At 31.9% G+C, this 16,102-nt stretch overlaps 1 protein-coding gene across 4 annotated transcripts; it reads right to left on the reverse strand.

Moving 5' to 3' along the window:
• Positions 1-5,574: 5,574 nt before the first annotated feature.
• On the reverse strand, positions 5,575-13,400 carry LOC101203356 (putative pentatricopeptide repeat-containing protein At5g13230, mitochondrial). Of its 4 annotated transcripts, XM_031884473.1 has the most exons (4): positions 10,501-13,400; positions 10,277-10,362; positions 9,337-9,649; positions 5,575-7,486 (listed from the first exon to the last, which is right to left on the reverse strand). In XM_031884473.1, the coding sequence occupies exon 1, from the start codon at positions 13,072-13,074 to the stop codon at positions 10,573-10,575; it is 2,502 nt and encodes an 833-aa protein (XP_031740333.1). In that variant the 5' UTR covers positions 13,075-13,400; the 3' UTR covers positions 5,575-7,486; positions 9,337-9,649; positions 10,277-10,362; positions 10,501-10,572. The 4 variants fall into 4 exon arrangements, with proteins under 4 accessions (XP_031740333.1, XP_031740334.1, XP_031740332.1 ...); XM_031884474.1 differs by lacking the exon at positions 9,337-9,649; XM_031884472.1 differs by lacking the exon at positions 5,575-7,486 and having other exon boundaries at positions 8,818-9,649.
• Positions 13,401-16,102: the final 2,702 nt, after the last annotated feature.

Raw genomic sequence — 16,102 nt, forward strand, 5'->3', positions numbered from 1 at the left:
CCTTTTCCAAATTTAGGTCATCCGAAAAAAAACTCGTTATCATTTAATTAAACTTTACAAATCAAATACAAATTAATGAAAAAGAAACTTTAAAAGGATAATCACTCAATATCGAAGATATAATTAAATGTAAATTTTAGTGGCCACATTCAAGTTGATCTCAAACTATAAACGAACAAATAACTAAAATTAAGTTAATTTTTGTTTTATCCAATACTTATTCAACACATAAATATCAGAATAAGTTGAATACAAGAAAACTCATTTGGAATCCCATCTATTTTGTTGTTTACCATATTCTTTTTAGTTGATACCTTCAAAATGTACTAGACTTTGCTAGAAGTAATTTCATTTATTAAATTCTTTAATTGAAGTCAATTACCCAAAATTTTATTACATATATATTATTTTCAATTATTCTATATAATTTCTTTCTTCAAACAAACACTTGAGTGTGCATTTTATGTTTTCCTCATGTTCATTTCTTTATTCATCATGTCTTCCATTTCCTCTACCTACTTTATTAAGAACCTTTTAAATTACAAACAAATTAAACTATTGGCCCTAAAGAGAAACCATTATTATATGAACTATATAAATTTAAAAAATAATTGATTTAGTAAATTAATGATCAATTATTGCTTGTTTAATTAATTAGTGATATCAAGACATAAACTTCCTATATACATGTATCAACAATATAGTATATCGTATTTAATTTCACTATATTATATACCATGTCATCCATGCATGTTAATGCGATGAACATGAATTATGTAGTTGATGTTGGTATGTTAAGTATACGAGTAATTATAATTATATATCTCTAGCCAATATATCAAGTACACCAATGGTGTATCAAACAGTTTGTGCATATATGTAGAACAAGCTAATCGCAATTTTAATGTAATACATATTCATGTATATAGAATAATACGTAAGTGATCATATATTGTACATTTGATATATGAATTATATATCACTATCGTGTCATTGATATATCTAATATGTGAAGTATATTACTATTATAATTGATATATATTGACTTAGGAAGTATATATGTCAGGAATATTTTAGTTATATTATTTACAAATTAAATATGAAATTTCTTGGTATGTTTACAATTAACTATTTATACGTATCAAAGAAATAGTATCGTAAAAAAATATACCATAGATGAAGTGTTCATTTTAAAGATATAATTAAAAAGTTTCACGTACGTTTTTTCTTTGGGTTTTAGATCTCATTTTTTCATATCTAATTATCATATCATATAAGAGTGATTATTTTGTCATTATCCATATTAAATTTTTGATTTAATTATACCTTTAATGTCAACATTTTCATGCAATTATATACATTACAATAGTGTTAAGTAAAAGAAGAGTCAAATAAAGAAGAGGTAAAAGGTATCTAATTAAGAATTATAATGATATTTATGAAAACCAAAAGTATGAACAAAGTACAAGTAATTAATATTAATTAGTTGAAAGGGAAGAGCAAACATAGAAAAACTAGAAAAGGGAGAGAGTAAGCCTTCCTTTTGCGCCATTGTCTCGTGTGTGATTGACACTTATCATAGAAAGAAAAAGGCAAAAGGTTAAAGATTTGAGGTTGCTAACTCAATCTCATACCAAATTGAAACTATACATCACTTTTATGTGGTTGTGGGATCATTAAAAATATTATATGGGATTTGATGGGTAAGTTGGTTGTTGTGTGTCTTTCTCCTTTTCATAAATTTCAATACAACGTAACCTTGGTTGTTAAAATTGAATGTGAAAGAAATAAAGGGTTTATATTGTGAAACAAACTATCGTCGTGTAAGCAAATTTGACACGATTTCTTTTTTTTGTTAATCATCAAGTTGGCTTATATATATATATTAGAAGAGTGGTTGTCTCAAATCGAAAAGGTTCAAGGAAGTGATGGAATCTGATCTAAGCATTGTAAAAGGAGTCTATGACTTTGATGTCAAATTGTCTTAAGTTAGAAATATCTTAAGTTTGAGTAATGGTAACTATAATTTACTTTTCTTTCATATTCTCTAGTTCGAGAAGTACTGCTCGTTTAATTAGGGATGGCTTGGATTTTATGTCCTTTGTAAAATCACTCGTCGGATAAATTGGAAGTTGTCTCACATGACATTATCTGTTGGATTGGTTGGAGAGTGAAATCATAACTTTTTCTAGTTGTTAAATCATATTAATTTTTCTAAAGGAAAATTAAATTGGTTGGTGAGTTAAACAAACAATGTTTCAAAGAGCTTGGGATATTTCTAAAAAGAAATAATAATAGAAACCCTCTTGTTTTTCCTCCATGCATTCCTCCTCTTATTGTTAAAGATATGTTATGTATTAAGGTTAGTTCAATGAATTTATATCATTTTCATATATATATATGTATGTGTGTGTGCATATGTATATATAATGGCATTAATTTGTAGGGTATTTTATGAAAATGGGGATAGTTTTGGTTCATCATATAATAGCACTCATAGTGTGGGGTATATATTTTTGGTGAAAATTGATATGATTTTTGAAGAAGAATATTTGAAAAAGAAAATTAAGAAAAAGAAAGAAAGAAAATAGGACCAAACTTTAAAAAAGAAAACATTCCCTTTTTGGCATTATTACCCCTTTGCATTGCATGTCTCCACTTCTAATGCAAGCAAAGTGCTCCATACCTTTCCTTATATATATCTACATGCATTTCCAATATATATATATATAACCAATGTTATTCTTTTATAACACATTATTTATTTACATGCATTGGATCATATCAATTTCATCTACTATATATATATATCTCGGTGAAATCATAATAAAAAATAGAGAAAATAAAGTCAAATACACTCGGCTTCAAAATACGGTGAGTTTAAGCTAATGACTCATATTTAATTCTACTCTATTTAAATTTTGATTGGTAATCATTTCATACTACATATGAGATAACCTAAACTTCTAGCTTCTTTACCATTTATAATATTCGTATATCCAATTTTGACATTAATTTTTTTTCTTGGGTTTGTAGGACTTAATTTTACATGATACATCTTACTATCAATAACTTGTAACATGTTCATTGAATGAGAGTGTTTTTACTATGATTGGACAAAATGTGATGATGGTAAAAGAAAGTGGTGAATTGGACCCAAAAAAAAAAAAAAGTGGCATGTGAAATTAGTACTTATTTAAAGCAACCCTATATCAAATCTATTTTGTAGATCATACTTTTCTATTTCTATAGAATAAAATTTTCTCACGTTAAATTGTTGGATTACCTCACGAAAATTAAAAATGTATTGTTAAAACTTGGCATATAAGTAGAGACAAGTCGATTAGGGTCACGTAGATGTATATGAACGATGTGCATGATTGAATACATTAGTAATTTGGTTGAAGATAAAGGAGGTAGGACAAAGCTTAAGGTATTTGGACAAATAAATTTCTTTAGTACTTTTTTATTGTCAGTTGAATTAATTAAGTAAAAGAAATAGGTGATGAACATAGAGAATGTAAAAAAGGGTTCCTATATACTGCATGGCCATCAAACCCTAACTATTCCTTTTTATGTTGCCTCTTCCACTCTACAATCATCACCACATGTAGCCTCATCATTTACGATTTTTGTAAGTGGTTTTGTTATAGGCCATATTAAATATTCTACTGTCAAAGTATTATTTCCAGCTTTAATATATCATATGTCCATGAAAACATTGATACTAAACATACTGAATAATAGTTTTTTTTAATATATATATATACATAGAGAACGAAGAAGTTATAATGTCCAATGAAGTTGATTCTTCTAACTTATATAACTAATAGATATGATTTGATCTTCTTTTACTAAATGTAGAACTTTATTTGTATTATCTAGCAATAGAATCATGTTGGTTCTTCATTGACGATGTCAAATGCAATAAAAATGTATAAATATTGATAGAAAAATGTCAATGTGATCGATGAAACTTAATATCATGTACTTTTCTCATTTGATTGTCACGTCAACTTTCTTTTAAAAATAGCATGAAGAGGTTTGTTATCCATTAAAGAGTTGTTTAAGATGAGACAAGAATATATAGTGAGAACAGAGACTATGACAATTTTTTTTTCTCTCGTTTCACCTTTTTTTTCAATAACAAAATAATCTCTCTCTCACTCATGCACCTGACTTCAAATGTAAGAAGAGTCTTCTCAACACAGTCCCACCATATATATCTTTTCTCCCTTTTCTATCATTATTTCCATCCATTAAATTTGCAACATATGTACTATATGGAATGAGTGTTTGCAATTACACTCAACTTTACTTCAAGAACGTTCTCTTTAAACAATTTGCACATACATGAGTAGCCAAGCTTTAGATCATTCTTCATGTGAGAAAAAAAACTTAAAGAGTATAGTTCAAAAGCACACATCTTGTTCGGGTCGAGTACTTGGGTAAAACTCGAAGTTGATGGGACATATTTATACTTCAATAGTATGACATTATTGAAGTTCCCGTACCCTATTGAGTATGGGTTATAATATTAAAGTTGATATAGATAACCATACTTAAATTTTACAAATATATTAAATTAACAAAAATGAAATTTAACTAAAAAAACAAATATATGAAAGTCTAAGAAATCAAATCATAATTGCGTCTTTAGAGCACATCCCCTTACAAAAAAATAATGGTGAACTAAAGGGCACAGTATATTATACTGATGTGCACAGCATTTTTTTGACAGACATTAAGTTGGCATCACTCTTTCAACCCTATTAGCAAAGAAAATGCTCGTGCAAAGAATATGGTGTCGTCTACATTTTCGATATATCACATGTCATATGTCAACCGATATTCAAATCAATCTCGAGATAAGACGGTTTAATATTTAACTCAATGTCAACCAAAAAAAAAAGAATGGAAAACAAGGTGAACAAACATCTCGTATGTCATTTTAGGATTTTCCCTCTCTTTATCTTCCTTTTTAGAAGAGAATTGGAACAAAAATTGTTCTCTACTATATCTAAAAACACATCCAATGAAGTCAACACAATTTATGTATCTTATAAGGAAAGGTTCCAAATAAATCAAAATGTTGGATGGGCTTTCACTTTCTTGTTTTTCCCTTTTCTTTCATATGGGAATGCATGTAATTAAGAACATTCAAAGATTGAATTTGCTCTACCATCCAATTCTATTCAACTTTTCATTTACACTTTTTCTTGATTTTGGTCAATAGTTGTATTCCTTTCTCATGATACCTCCTTGATTTTAGGCTCAATCAAACAAAAAAAAATATTAATTTTGTGTTGACTGTTTCATATTTCATTTTCATTTATAATGTGATTAATATTTTAGATCTTCACGTGACGAATAACATGGAACTATATCTCGTATAAAAATGGTCAAATAGTCATAGAATTTTTACTTTTACAATAATCGTACACCAATCAAACATTCAAGAAGTCTAAATGGAAAATAGTAGAATTGTCAGACAAAAGAAAGTCAAACTAATTGCAAAAGAATCTAATTAAGTAAATTTGTTAGATTGATTGCCTAGAAAACTTTTACTCTTAGTTGCTAAAATTAATCATCTTCATACAGTAATTTTAAGTTATTACACCAATTGTAAATAAACTCTGCTCATTTCATTAATGTGAAGGCTTAGCACATATATAAATGTATTGCCAAAGTGTCAATCAAAGAACCAAAACACTATTAAATAAAACAAACTAAGGGTCCCTTCACCATATCAGTATAAAAAATATATATATCTTTTTTCAACAGTGACCCTTGAAAGAAAGTACTGTTTAGTTGAAATTGATGATCTCCTGAAGAACAACATAATCTCTGGTAAAGAAAATTCTAATGTAGGCTTAAACAATCTCCAAGATCAAGAATACCTTGAATGATTTGGAAAAGTAGTTAAAAGCTTTTGATTTCTTCACTAGTCAAGTTGCCCCCAACATCTGGCCACAATTATTGCATCCCAATTTTTAAGGATGAGTCTAGATAGTGCTAAAAAGATTTGTCTCACAACATACTTGATGAACTTTTGCAATGAACAAAACGTATGTCAATTAGTGCACTTACTAGGATCAATTCACTTTGAAGTTGTCCACCAAATCTTGAGTTGTATAACAAGAAGACTCCGAAAATGTATATTGTTTAAAAACAACAATTTACTTGTTGAAGTTTATACTAATGTTGATGGATTGAAAGTAAAATTAATAATGATAAACACTGATAAACATTGTCACTAATAGACACTGATAGAAGTCTATCGACGTCTATCACATCATTGATAGAATTTGAAATTTTGTTATTTTAAAAATGTCCCTAAACACTTCCTATAGTTTAGAAATCTATTAGATATAAACATATAATATATAGTTTGGAATTATGATTTAACAAATACATATACATACGATATGTACGTACACGTGTCTGTATATTAAATGTACTCTAGCTTGGGGTCTTTTTTCTCTGTAGTTTTTTAACACAATATCAAACATGACATACCATATGCAAAAATAAAAATAAAAAAAGATGTAAAGGTAATTTCCGTAGTCAATTCTTCTACTCGAATATCAACAAATGCATAGTAATTGGAATGGGAAAACATCACTTTCAATTGATAAGATAGTTTCCTACTCTTATCATTTTAACCTTCCCAATTCCCACACAACTCAATAAAGTTTTGGCCACGTACAAGTATATAGGTAATGTAAACACATAATTACTCGTTCACCAACCTATTATATTATATGATGTCGACACTTTATATGTTGAGGCATTAGTTACCCTTTAGCTGGTTTTCCATAGAACGCTAATTCTAATCGTTGACTTTGATAACAAACCGAGCATAACTCAATTGGTTAAATGATGAGGATTGAATCCACACTTAATTGACTATTAATGATTCAACTAAAAATAGATAGATAGTAAATAGTTATTAACCTACACTAGATATGATCATGTTAACCTTATAACCAAGGAACTAGCATAAATCTTCAAAGATACTCTGAGTTGATCTAATGGTTGAACTAAGTAAAGAATTTGATATGAAGAATCTTGGCCTAGTTAGAATAGAAATCTTCAAAGATACAGCTGCTGGAAGACTATTTATTAATTACAACAACGAAATTTTCTTGATAAGTAGTCGAAAGGTCTCTAGTTGTTGCAAACTCTATAAAAGTTCTTTTAGCCCTTTCAAGTTAGAGTTTAATCACCAAATACAGATTCAAGATTCCTTACTTAAGTACCGTGGGAAGCTAAAAAATACAAACACCTTAATTTAGCTAGCATGTCTATGTCCATGTCGGGCTACACTTGATCACCTTGACATTTGTTGTATACAAATCGATTACTTATTGGTGCAATAGGTATCTTAAACACTAGTTGAACAAAGTCCAAAGTAAGTCCAACATTTGTTAAGGACGCTTCCCCCACATGGTCCTCTCTCCTTCACGGTGTCCTATGTGCAAGTCTGGACAAGAATCCACAAGTCAGCTCTTTATCCATTGTCTTTTTGCTGAGAGATTTTAGAAAGAGATGTTCTCTTCCTTTAGCTGGTAATTGCTCTCCCTAATTAACATTGAAAGTGCTTTTATATACATCTTCGTCACGAGAAACTTATTTGGATGCGTTTGATTCGTGCTTTCTTATGGATTACTTGGAAAGAGAGGAACAATCCTCTTTTCAACAATAAGGGAAGTTCTTTTGGTAGTTTTTTTTAGCTCATTATATTTCTTGCTATGAGTTGGTGTAATACAAAACATCTCTTAAATTAACACCCTTTCTTGCCTTTTACCAATTTGAGATCTCTTTTGTAACTCCTTTGGAATGGGCTTTGGCCTCTTTTGAAATTTCATACATGAGTAAATTTTTTTTTTATATAAAAGGAAATTGTTAGACATCCCTCGATTACTTGTTAAAAGCATTTGTATTAAATGTATAATCATGTAAGCAAATAATATATATTTAATACACTTATCTTTTTTGTGCTTGTATCTTAGATTTTAAAAGAATGAGTGCAGTCATATCCATGTTTCCTATTTGTATCTTTGCTTCTTAGGTGGGATGCTTAATGTACAAAACAACATAAACTCTTCTATATCTAGCAGTGGTTGGTATTATTAGTGTGGTTAGCAAGTTTATGGGTTGTCCTGAAAAGTATGGGAAGTTGTAAAATGGATCCTAAGCTAGTGTGAAAGGGCACCAAGGATTGTGGTTTAGTTTACACGGTTGAGGGCCCCAAAGTACATTGTTTAGAAGGATCTGTGGATTATAAGAGGTCTATAACTTCCTTTGCGTTTAAGCTATATGGTAACACTAAGGATTGGAGATCTCTCTTTAACCATTAGGGGCTCTACCTACCACTGAATCACTGAATCAGAGTATATAACACTCTAAATTTGTTAAAGGGGTCATTTGGCCGAAGGGAGTAATTTCTTATATGCTTGAGGATATTTTGGAACTTATAACCCATTGAAACAGTCAAAACTACTAGGCACAATCAAACAAATTGACATACAAAATTATGGATACGACAAATATGAAGATAGAGGCTTGAAAAGATTGCCTTTGAAATAATCATGTTGATATGTTCACAAAATCCATGACAGGTTTGGAGACTTCAATATCTTTGGTTCTTTGTGACCTAATGTAGGTATTGGCTAATGTTGTTTAAAGTTGTTGAACAGAGGTACATGGTTAGTTTATTTTTATAGTCTCTTTATTACTGGATATTTGATTTAAGATGGTGATTTGCAGAAGAATTGAAGTCCTAGCTAGATGTCTATCCTGGTGAAGTCCATGTGAAAATGAAAAAGTACGCAATTTGTCACTATTTGCCTACTTAACTCTGATAGGATACCATCTAACAAGGAAACACTCAAATATGGGAAGTACATGGAAATATGTTGTAATGTCATAAGAAAAGTAACAAGATAACCTAGTCTTTCAAAGGGCTAGTCTCTCCCAAATTCTTCAAAGGAAAAACTCTTGGCACCTTCTCGCAAGCCCACTCTCTCTATTTTTAACTAAAAGCCCTAACAAACTTACTGGCTACTTACTAATATACCCCTTCTAATAGCCATTTGAGTTATCCTAATATATCACTAACTAGAGACTAGAGTTCCCACAAATTCATTGAACATCCTACCACTGGAACTTTGCCAATCTTTGCCAATCTTTGCCAATATCCTTAGGTTCCGGGAACTCGTTCTGACTGAACAAGGGGTGGTTAATTATTTTAGTTCCACATCATCATGTTAGCCTCGTCAACAAAGTCCAGTAGAAGAGAAATGAATAATTTGCTGAAAGAGAAAAGGCTACCTTGAGAGTGGGGTTTGGTGTGAGTTTTAGAATCGAGGATGCAAGAGAGAGGGGATGCTGTCTTCTTCTTCGATCCCTTCCATAAGAGAGCTCTAGCGAGAGCTTGATGGCTAGGCATTCTTCACCATTTTGCAGTATGTATGTTATTGCCATTGTGAGGTGATTAATAAAGGATTAAGCCCACCTTGCACCGTGAATTTAGACTTCATTGGTTGAACCCTATAAATTTGGTTCTCTTTCTCCTTATTCTTGTCTTCTTTATTTAATGACAGTTGAAGTCTATTTGAATTGAATGTTGGTTGCGTTGATTCCACTGTGATAATTGGAAAGTATTTGTCAAAGAACTTTTAAATGTTGTAATAATACCCCGAAAAACTTCCAGAAAGGGGTCAGAAGTTTCCAAACCATTAGTATATAGATGAAAATCATTAGCTAAGACCCATGAACTTTGTGCCTCGTTTGAAAGTAGGTACCCCTAAACTTACAAAAATTTCATTTATATCCTTAACCTTCCAGAAAAATAAAAGCACTTAAAACATGGTCCTATTTTTGAAGTATATGGACACAATTAAATTGTTTATTTACACCTAGTCATCTCCCTCTTCCATTTCCTCTCTCCTCTACTTAAATTTATGGTCTAAGACTTCTCCATTTTTCCTCTTTTGTCTCTCTCTTCTTCAATATCATCTTAATCTTCTTCTTCCGTTCTCCAATCTTTAGAACTACCAGATACGAAGAGCTTTCTCTCATTTATGAATATGCTTAAACATAGATATAATAAATGTCAACACCTAAACTATCCCATCCCTTTAAAGTTATCTTGAGTTTGGAAAGTAACAAATTTGAACAATCCATATAAGCTACCTTCACTTTTTTCCCCATTTGTCCAATTCTTCCACCAAGTTTCTCAATAACCAAACAGAAAGACGAACAACCATACCTGTTTCTTGCCTCGTATTACACACCTTGCTTTGGTCATCTTCGTTCTCATATATTAATATTTTACTACCAGCATATATAGGCAACCTGCAATTGACAAATCTTAACGTCAGCATTACTATTTACGCTTAGGGTGTATGCATGTGTGTGTGTGTGTATTATTTATCTTCTCGATAATTTTAACAGATACTAGTCACACCATAGGAGTTCTGGTTGACAAGTTACCTTGAATTTCGCAAGTTATTCCTTATTAGGTGATTCAATTTAAATGCACCACGTGAATGAAGTAAGTTTTGGTCACCAGTAGTCAGCACAAGAGCATGACCCATTCTCAAAGTGATGAAAACGATTCATGTCTCTAACAATAATATCACGCCCAACAATCTTCGATATTAACTTAATTACAGAATGGCAATCAACACAAATACGGAGATTTTTAATTATGCGAATCGGGCATCCAGCTGGCATCCTAACCAGCCCAAAAGCCAAGGCTAATCTTTCACTGTGTAACCAAAGGAGACGCTCCTTCTCATCATCTTCCACATCAAGTAGTACGGCATTAAGCTGAGGAGAATACCCTGCTTTCCTGGTTTTCATGTTTAAAAATTCAAGCATCCCATTGATTAACTTCAGGTCAGCATGTGAAGTATCGGCCACGGTAAAACAATGAACATTACCCTGGTTCTCAATCCAACTTAATCCAGGCTCCTTCTTTACTCCTTTTCTTTTCATATGCTTTCTAACATAAGCCACATTACCCCACCTTCTCGCCCTTGCATAGATGTTGGACAATAATACATGGCTTGCTTCATCTCGAGGTTCCAACTCAAGCACGCGCTGAGCAGAAATTCTTCCCAATTCAACATCATTGTGAATTACACAAGCCCCAAGTAAAGCACGCCAAATCATTACACTGGGCTCAAAAGGGATATCTTCAATAAACTTCACGGCCTGATCAAGATTACCTGACCTCCCCATAAGCCACACCATACAGGTATAATGCTCCATACATGGTTCAATCCCATAATCCTGTTTCATCGAAGTAAAATACTGTTTTCCTTCATCTAACCGGCCGGTGTTACTACAGGCTGACAAGACACCAACAAAAGTCAACTCGTCCGGTTTGCACTTTGTTTCTTTCATAAGATTAAACATTTTTATTGCCTCCACTCCTAGACCATGCATAGAATATCCACAGATAATAGCATTCCAGGAAACTTTGTCTCGTAGATCCAACATGTCAAACATAAAACGAGCATCTTTAATGCTACCACACTTGGCATACATATCTATCAAAGCATTACCAACCGCAACATCTTGGCCATAGATGGTTTTAGCTGTCAAGCAATGAACCTGAAGTCCAAGTTCTAAGGCAGCAAGAGTAGCACAAGCACGGAGGATGCTAGAGTAAGTCACTTCAGTTGCCTGCACTTGGTATCTAAGCATGTTGGAAAACAGACTCAATGCCCTCTCCCCGTCACCCAACTGCACATAGCTTACAATAATTGTGTTCCAAGAAACATCATTTCTGTCCGATAACGCCTCAAATAGTTCCATAGATTGTTCAATACACCCACACTTAGCATAGCAAGCCATAAGGGCATTGGATACAAACACATCAGTAGATAGTCCGGCCTTAAGTGCATGTCCATGAATTGTTTTACTCAAATCTAAACTCTCAATGTCTGCAGAAGCTTGGAGCACACTAGAAAATGTAAATTGATTGGGTATAACAAAAGCTCTCCTCATTTGACAAAAAATTTCCAAAGCCTTTTCAGATTGACCACTTTGCGCAAATCTTGAAATCATGAAACTCCATGGAATCACATCGTTTTTAGGCATATCCCCAAATGCTCGCCAAGCATCATCATTATCACCACACCTAGTGTACAGTTCAAGTAGCCCAACTCCTACATAAAGATCTCGCTCATAATTTGTTTTTAAAACAGAACAATGAACCGTCTTCCCTGCATCAAAATTCTGCAGGCCAAGACAGGCCTTAAGCACACCAGCAAAAGTAAAATTATTTGGCTTGAATCCAGCTACCCTCATCTGTGAGAAGAATTCCAACGCTTCAGAGAAACAATCATTTTCGGCATAAGAAGCAATCATCCCAGTCCAAGATACCATATCCTTAGAACTAATCTCATCAAATACTTCTCTAGCCATACTAACACAGCCAGAAACAGAGTAAGCATCGATAAGAGCAGTCCCAATAAAAGTATTAGAACCATACCCAACTTTAAGTACACAACCATGGACAATACGTCCCAATTCTGCCCATTCCATACTAACAAGCAACTTTAAAACAGTAGTGAAAACAAACGGATTGAGCTCATGACCTTCACCGTGTAGTCTAGCAAACAACTCAAATGCCTCAATGAATTTATTAGACTGCGCATACCCATGAATTAGCGTCACAAACGAAACAGTATTTCTCTCGGGCATTTCATCGAACACCATTCTGGCATCGGACAACAACCCAAGTTTCACATAAGCATTGAGAAGGACATTGAAAGCAAACAAGTCCACACAACCACCTTCTTTCACAATCTTACAATGAATGAGTTTTCCTAAATTTAAATCACCGCTTTGGATACAGTCTTGGAGCAGAGCAGCATAGGAATAAGAATCGAACTCTGGCCTCGGTGGGTCGCCGATACTCGTCGTCCATTGCTGAGGCAGAGCAGCCTGTGCAGAGAAGCGATAACAAAGATTGCTTTTTGTAGCACAATAGTTGTAATGCGCTCTGAAAGATGAACATGGTAGCTTTAGGCGGTAACCAAATGACCTGATCATGCGCCTCAAAATACCAAGTTGAAACACACAGTGTATACGATAAAAACCATAGAAACGAGGCGACTGTTTGGAATGAAAATGGCCCAACTTCACCGTCGCCGCCACTCACTTCTATGAATGTATATGTCTTATATCATATGCTCGAGTTCCATGATTGATAGGGAGGTAGAAACTATTTGAATCATGTTTTAATCCACAAAGGTAAGTTGAGATTTTCTATACCTTGAATATGGTTGATCTTTACCATTGTTGGTTCATTTTGTAACTAATGAGATATGAACTATATTGAGAAATGCATACACTTTTAGGTCATTCCAAGAAGAATCAAGCAACTAAAAAACTTAAATGAACCATATATATCTAAGAAAATAATGTGACCTTTAGCATTGAGATTCGATAGTTTGGAGTATTATCGCTAATTGTTAGTAGCATTTCAATTTATAAATTTTTCATATAGAAACAAATAGATTAGAAAGTAGAAACATATTTTATCTTGACAAAGAAAACCCTGAACTTAAATATTGACTATTGTCTAAGAAAAATAATTGAAAATTTTGAGATCTAATTTACCGTTGCTTGTTAGTAGATCGATAATCATTCGGGTGTTGTATTTATTTTTCTTGTTGTTGATCATTTGAACATCGTGAGAAAAAATCTTTTAGAAGCACTCACCCTCGTTGTTGCAAAAAGGTTATAATTTTACAAAAGGAAAAAGTTGGTAAAAATAATAATTCAAATCTTCACTTCTTTACACCTAACTAGATGGGCTTTTCCAAAGTGGAAGCCACACCTTTCTTTGCTGACCCACAACTCTTTAACCAAATTAGCCATCTCAACTCTATACATCGAGTCGGTTAATTTGCTAATCTCGTATGAGATGTAAGGTAGGGGTGTGTATTAGTCGATATTGGTTTTTTTATCAACTCATCATCGAATTGTCTATTGGTGGGGTAAATATTCGAAACGACCTCAATCATAAAAATGTAGAATGATATGTGAATCAGTCGGTTTAAGTTTTTGAAATTTTTTAAAAAGATTGTCGGTTTGAAAGTTTTCCAAATTGATAACCAATCGAACTTCTCCTTATCTTTGACCAATTACCTTCGAAAATTGATCTGTTCAGTTTTTGGAGTTATCATGCTCACCCATTCTTGGGTTAGCATTTTTTTTTAACGTTTTTTTGTACTTTTTGTTGACCACCATTTGAGAGGTCAACCTAAAACCGTGCACGTTGTTATTTTGGTCATTGATGGTTCTTTATGGACAACAATTTTCTTTAGGCCTTGTTGATTTTTGGGATTTACTCAATCCAAACTTAGTTTTCACTAAGTTTAGGTCATTGTTACTCTCGTCTTGGCCTTAGGTTTATATAGCCTAAATTTATTGTTAGAAAACTTTAAATCTGTCTTCTAACACTTCGAATAACCAAATATGTAATCTCGTACTTTGTCAATCTTTATTTTATTTATGTGTTTTACTCTAGGATTTAGAGAGATGTGTTGTATCAACTTTTTATCCTTAGAAACACCCTCGATGTTGTATTATGAATTATTCTAAAAAAACTGTTCTTCTCTACACGTGACAAAGCTAATACATTGATAATATGTACCATATAAATATGTGAGATGACTTTATACTATTTTACATTTTTCTATTTTCTTATTTGTCGACTTAACAACACTTATCTATAGAATCAATCAAAGTTCTATAAATATGGAACAACACATAGACGTGAAGTTTATAAACCATACATTGAAATTTTAAAAACTTTGTTAGAAAACAATATATGAACCATTATGGTGTTTCACATGAATGGAATGATTGGTGAGAACATTGAAGGTGATGTAAATTTGTAATTAGAAAAGATATATGGAGTCGCGCGTGAGTAATCAAAAGTATAAGAAAACACGTTGTTTAAACTAATTATACGTATTTGGCATCACAAGATAAAGTGATCGATTGAGTAACAAAATATAATGAAAAAAAACGTATGTACAGTCCAAGTAGGATTCATTTTTATAAATTTAGTCACTAAATTGTTGAATTATATATCTTGAAATTTAAGAATTGTAATGAAACAAAACAAATAAGTTCATGGAACAGAATGCAACAGAATGCTTTTACTGTTTCGACATCTTTTTGAAATAGTTTGGTTGATTTGAAAAGAAGTGCTTTTAGATAGCATTTTTCTCATCATCTTCCATTGTGATGTATATCTTTTCCATGTCTCTATCTATATATTTAAGTGTTGTGTATGTAATGAAGGAGTCTAAGTCGTTTCTTCGGCGATTGGTCTTCGTCTTCTCGTCAACTCCCACTTTCCCATTCACTTACGCTCTTCGCCGACGTGTTCTTCCCATCAACCGACCAATCACCGCTACCCACCTTGCCTTTCTCCCAATCATAACCTGCCATCTAGGACTCTCTTACGTTTTAATTCCTTTCTTCCTCCAATCAAATTAAACGTACAACCAAACCATATTTTTTTTGTTTCTTAGGATTTTTTTTCCAAAAATTTTATAAACTATTTATTTACGTTCATTTCAACACAAAAATTCAAAAATTCTATTTTTTTAGTAAATATTTTTGTTATTTTTCATAACTTCTCTTATTTAATTCTTATTTTTAAATAATTAAATCTCTAATATCAATAACTTATATTGTGTTCGACGTTTAGTTTATATTCAGAAGAACTCAAATTCTCTTCTATATAGCAAAATAAATTAAAATATTTACAACATATAACAAAATTTTAAATTCTATCACTATAACGATGAGAATATTTTGTAAAATATATTATTTTTAAAAAATTATATATATATAACTATAATTATATTTCAACATTAGTAGTTAGCTTAATGGTAAAGTTGTTATTTAACTCTTTATAGTAGAAGTCTACCGTTCATTAATTTTTCTATATTTTTAGTTATTTAAGAATATTATTACACACTTAATTTTAGAGTAAAATATCAATTTATATATTTGGACATTGATTTAAACGTTTAATTGTATCAATTTAATATTTAAA

The sequence above is a fragment of the Cucumis sativus genome, chromosome 4 (genome assembly GCF_000004075.3).
Source record: "Cucumis sativus cultivar 9930 chromosome 4, Cucumber_9930_V3, whole genome shotgun sequence".
Taxonomy (NCBI): Eukaryota; Viridiplantae; Streptophyta; class Magnoliopsida; order Cucurbitales; family Cucurbitaceae; genus Cucumis; species Cucumis sativus.

Bases quoted from the DNA above. Each gene is read 5' to 3' on its own strand.
- LOC101203356 (XM_031884474.1), bottom strand. From the start codon at position 13,074: ATGATCAGGTCATTTGGTTACCGCCTAAAGCTACCATGTTCATCTTTC.